The 5,010-nt window shown below is 43.6% G+C and overlaps 1 protein-coding gene across 1 annotated transcript; it reads right to left on the minus strand.

Annotated features, from left to right (window-relative positions):
- Positions 1–649: 649 nt before the first annotated feature.
- LOC123112950 (probable calcium-binding protein CML21) lies at positions 650–1,482 on the minus strand. Its single transcript, XM_044534057.1, has one exon. It carries the CDS (start codon positions 1,420–1,422, stop codon positions 934–936), a length of 489 nt encoding a protein of 162 aa, XP_044389992.1. The 5' UTR covers positions 1,423–1,482; the 3' UTR covers positions 650–933.
- Positions 1,483–5,010: the final 3,528 nt, after the last annotated feature.

Below are 5,010 nucleotides of genomic sequence, written 5' to 3' on the forward strand. Positions count from 1 at the left end.
GTCGCTATTGTGTTAAGTTTAAGACTTGAACACTGATGGGCGGGGATACCACTGTTCTCCTAACTATCAAACCACAGATTGGTTTGTGACGATCAACAATTCATGTATTATTTTCTTATGGTACCAATGTATTTTCTTTCCCCCTTTTCTTCTTTTGTCATTTTCAATAAAGCCTTTTCATAAAATATATAAACATTTTCTTGTCTCCTTTTTCTATTTTTTGAAGAAAGCCTTTTTATATAATATATAAATGTTTCTCAACAAATACACTCAATTTTCTTTTCTGTTTATTTTTCATTCCTTCTTTCTTGTTGTGTTTTTCTTTTCTTTTTCATATCTATGTTATTTTTTTGGATGTTTACCATTTTTCCACTTATTTTTGTTTGAAGGAAGTATACATAATTTATTGAAAAGTATAAAAATCATTTTTAATGTATGAACACTTTTCTAAAACTACAAAAATATATTTTAAAGACGTGGGCACTTCTAAAATTATATGAATGATTCTTAAATACATGAACACTTTTTAGAACCTACATTGATTTTTTTTAAGAACTGTGAAAACCTTTTAAACCTGCCAGACAAGAAATTATGTTTCTTTTTGTGGGGAATAATTCTATTTCCTTTTGTAAGAAAACCAATTGTCACATGACAAGAAACAGAACAGTTGTCCAACTAAAAAAATGAAAAGGAACTACACACACAACCTGAAACAGAGAGGAAAAATCCAGAGGCTACAGGAGACGTTGCTTACAAAAGGTACATGACTATGCACATTTTTTTGACAGTTATGCAGTATTCACATGACAGATTAGCTTGGCCTCCAAAAAAAGAAAAGAAAAACCATGACTGACTAGCTTGTACGTATAGCTAGCACGTAGTAGTACATCACTTGGAACGAGAAACCAGATTCGTTTAGCTAAGCCATTACATTTACATACCGGCAGCCATCATGGCCTTGAACTCATGGAAGTCGACGCGGCCATCGCTGTCCCGATCATGCGCGGCGATCATGTCGCGCACCCGCGCCATGCACGCCGCCTCCGGCACCCCCATCCGCGCCAGGACGGCCTGCAGCTCGGCGGCGGAGATGTACCCGTCGCCGTTCTCGTCGAACACGGCGAAGGCCTCCCTCATCTCGGCCTCCTCGTCCTCCTCGCCTCCGCCGGCGAGCTCGGCGTGGAGCGCCTCGAAGTCCGCGAACCGCAGGCCGGGCATGCCGGGCGCGACGTAGGTGGCGAGGAGCCCGTCCGCCTGCTCGCCCAGGGCGAGGCCCAGGCGCCCCAGCGCGCCCGAGAGCTCGGCGGCGGTGATGACGCCGTCGCCGTCGTGGTCGAAGAGGTCGAACACGCGCCGCACCCGCAGCCTCCGGTGGCGCTGCTGCTGCTGCTGCTGGTTCGGCTGCGGCGGCGCCGTGGACATTGCGTGCTAGTGCTATACGCAAGAAGAAGAAGTTCGTAAAGCTTGGGAGGATTGCGAGTGTTTGTTTGCTTGTGAGAGCGACTGAAGTTGCCAGGGGGCGTATATATAAGCCAGCCAGCCATTGTTTGCCAGATGAAAAGGATAGACGTACGGCGCTCCACAGAGAACGACTTGACCAAATACGATGGGCTCCTATCGATGTCAACCTTGTAGTCTGGGGAGGTCATCATTTCCTATTCCACAATCAAAAGTAGGAGTACGTAATTAAACTGATCCAGTCGATTGTTTATACACGCAACGCGTTGTGACATATGGTACTTGCTTGCTGTATACGCCGGCTCCAACCGTTATCGACGGAGCTTTGTCGTGGGTGATGCAAGTTGTAAGCTGTCAACGCGGCAAGCACACGGTCTTGACGCTGAAACGGGTGAGAAGGAGGAAAAGGAAAAATAAAACGGGACTTATGGACCTGCAAATGGGCTCCTTTTATACCGTTAAAAGATGAGAATAGTGATCTGTCTATTTTGGAAATGACTGTTTTTCAAATCAACAATAGTTAGTTTCTCCTACCAGGCTACAACTACCAACCAACAATAGGTGCCGTCTTTTTCCTGCAAATCAATCTTTATGTACATCTTCAACACGGACCTTCAAACTAACATAGCGGTCCGGACGGATTTTGCAATCCAACGCGATACTCTATCAGTACGTGGATCGTCCAGACGTCCATTTCCCAGCAAACCGGACGCAAATCAATGGGGCTTTGTCGACGCCCGGACCGTAGCCACTTACACGTTCGCCATTCCATCTCACCCAAAAACATGTCCACCCCCAGTGTTCAGGTCCTGCTGCTCGCATTATTCTTGAATTTATTTCAGGATTTCCGATGACATGCTTTCAGTGGGAGGAGACGTTCCCATCGACGGCGAGGCGCCTACGGTGACTTTGTAAATCTCAAGATGATATGCCGGCTCAGTCTTTTGAAGGTGCTCACAGGGATAGCGCGTGAATGTGTTCGTTCATAGGGGTGAGTGTATGCGTGTATGTATGAACGCTTGCGTCTGTGCTGTGTTAAAAAAAACCCTCTCCAAAAGTACCTCATAATATATTTTAAATATAATACTCATACAAAAACATAGACATGGTAAAGCTCAATTGCTCGACCTGGAATTTTAACTCATTTTCTGGCCGATGCCAAAAAAAGAGAAAAAAAAACAAGGGGAAAGACAACCCAGGCCCATGGTGCCGGCCTAGGTTATAGAGATGGCGTAGGCCGAAAAGCTAAATGAAGCCCACACGCACTCACTCACCGCCGCGCATTCCTCTCGAATAACCACCCTTTGTCTTTTTTTTTGTGCTCAAATTGCTTATGTGAAGGGGTTATCATAACAACCTACCCACCCTTTGTCCCTCGAACCAAACACATAGATGGCTATCTCTAACCATTTGACAACCCACCCAACCAAAAAGTAAAATTGGTTATCCCTAATCATGTCGTTAGGGATACCCATAGTCAATCAAGCTATCCCTTGAACCAAACAAACCCGAAGGGTTTCTAGTGTTTGTTGGGCTTTCCGACTGATAGTGTCATTCTGATTGAAGGTTTCACTTGTGTTTTACTATCAAGTTATTGTAAACGAAGGCCGATACAATAAACTCTTTGTTGATAGTAAGTAAAATTTCCCAGGGCCTAGCGTTCTGAAGACTATAGTTGGACCTCTTTGCCCCACTGGACCACTATCTACTAAGGAGGGTACTTTTCATGCGACCATTGATGGACCTAGGATTGAAGCAAATCACACGAGAAGAAATTGGTAACATTGACTTTTTTTACGCTTATAACTACCTCATAACATTCTAGAAAAAATGCCCATACAAAACATAGACAAGATAAAGCTCAATTGCTCGATAAATCTAGAATTTAAACTCAAGGCTGGTCGATAAACAAAAAACTCAATTATGACGTTCTTTTAAGAACATGATTTTTTGAGATAATTTAAGAACATAAATAAATGCTGGCCTATGTCCATGGAAAAGACAACCCAGACCCGCCGCGCTAGCCCAGGTCATAGAGATGGCACAAGCCGAAAAGCTACACGAAGCCCACACGCACGCACTCGCCGCCGCGCGTTCCTCTCTCGTCTCTCTTCTCCGGCACTTCCTATTCGGCACGTAGGGCGCCTCCGAGCAACCGCGTGCGTACCCCCTCGCGTGCTGGATTTCGTATGGGCCAGCTCATTTGACGTTTTTTCCTTCATTTTTTTCTTTTATTTTTCCTGTTTCCTTTTCCTTTTCTCTTTTTATTTAACCTTTTCATTTTTGTGTGAATTTTATTATCAAATTCGTGAACATTCTTGTTCATCCAATTCAAAAAATGTTCATCGGGATTTTTTCCCATCAAATTCAAAACTTGTTCATCGAATTTAAAAAAGTTCACCAATTCGAAATTTGTTCATAATTTTCAAAGAATGTTCATCAAATTTGAAATTTTTTGATCAACTTCTGAAAATGTTCTCAAATTCAAAATTTCTTCATCGAATTCGACATTTGCTCATCCATTTTTTTCATCTAACTCAAAAAATGCTCATCGTATTCAAAATTTGTTGACCATAATTTTTAAAAAAGTTCATCAAATTCGGAAAATGTTCATTCACTTTTTAAAATGTTAGTGCAACTTTTAAAAATGAAATTCTTGAATTGAGAATTTGCTCATCAAGTTCAAAAAATGTTCATCAAATTCAAAATAGTTTCATCTGATAAAATGTTCATTAATATCCAAATTCACAAATATTTTTCAAATTCGTCAATATTGTTGGGAGGTCATTTTTTTGGCTTCATGAACTTTTTCAAACTTTGCATTTTCTTGATTTTTGTAACCATTTCGAAATCCCGAGTTATTTAAATAAGAAAAAAAATGGAATAAAAAACGAAACAAGAAAAATACGGGGCGCCCCACCGCCGCTCATGGGCCGGCTCAAATGGGCGCCCGAGGGGAGCTTGGGGTGAGCTCCCCTCTTCTCCCATGTCCCCGCCGGCGATCCATCCGGCGCGGCGCGGCGCGGCGCGGCCGGAGACTGTAGGCGCAGCCGCGGCGGTTCTTTCTCGAATCGGCGCTTCCTCTCCTCGAATCAGGTTCGGGTCAGGAAATGCCCCTCCTCTCGCCGTAGATCCTTTGCAGAATCCCGACTGACCGCGTGTGTGCGTGCGTGCGGGTGCGGCCCAGGTGGTCAAGGACGTGGCGGCGCGGTCGCTGGAGGTTGAAGAAGCTCGATCGCCTTCTCCAGTACGCCGAGAGGTAACCCCCTCGTTCGCATCTCTCCCGGCCTGTGAATGATTAGTCCAATCAGATCGGAGTAGATTCGAGGAGAAACGATCTCTTCTCTAGCAAACGCAACTACTTTTCGGTGCATACTAGATATGTAAACAAGAATTTCTTTCTGATTTGTTAGAAAAAGATCATGCTATTTTGAGTATTTCATGCTGTTGCAAGTGATTGTAATAATTTTTTTTTTGTATTGCTACCGGCCGCTGCAGGCGCCAAAACGAAGTTCTCATTTCTTTCAACATATTCCACAAGGATTCATCAGC

The sequence above is a fragment of the Triticum aestivum genome, chromosome 5B, assembly GCF_018294505.1.
Source record: "Triticum aestivum cultivar Chinese Spring chromosome 5B, IWGSC CS RefSeq v2.1, whole genome shotgun sequence".
NCBI lineage: Eukaryota > Viridiplantae > Streptophyta > Magnoliopsida > Poales > Poaceae > Triticum > Triticum aestivum.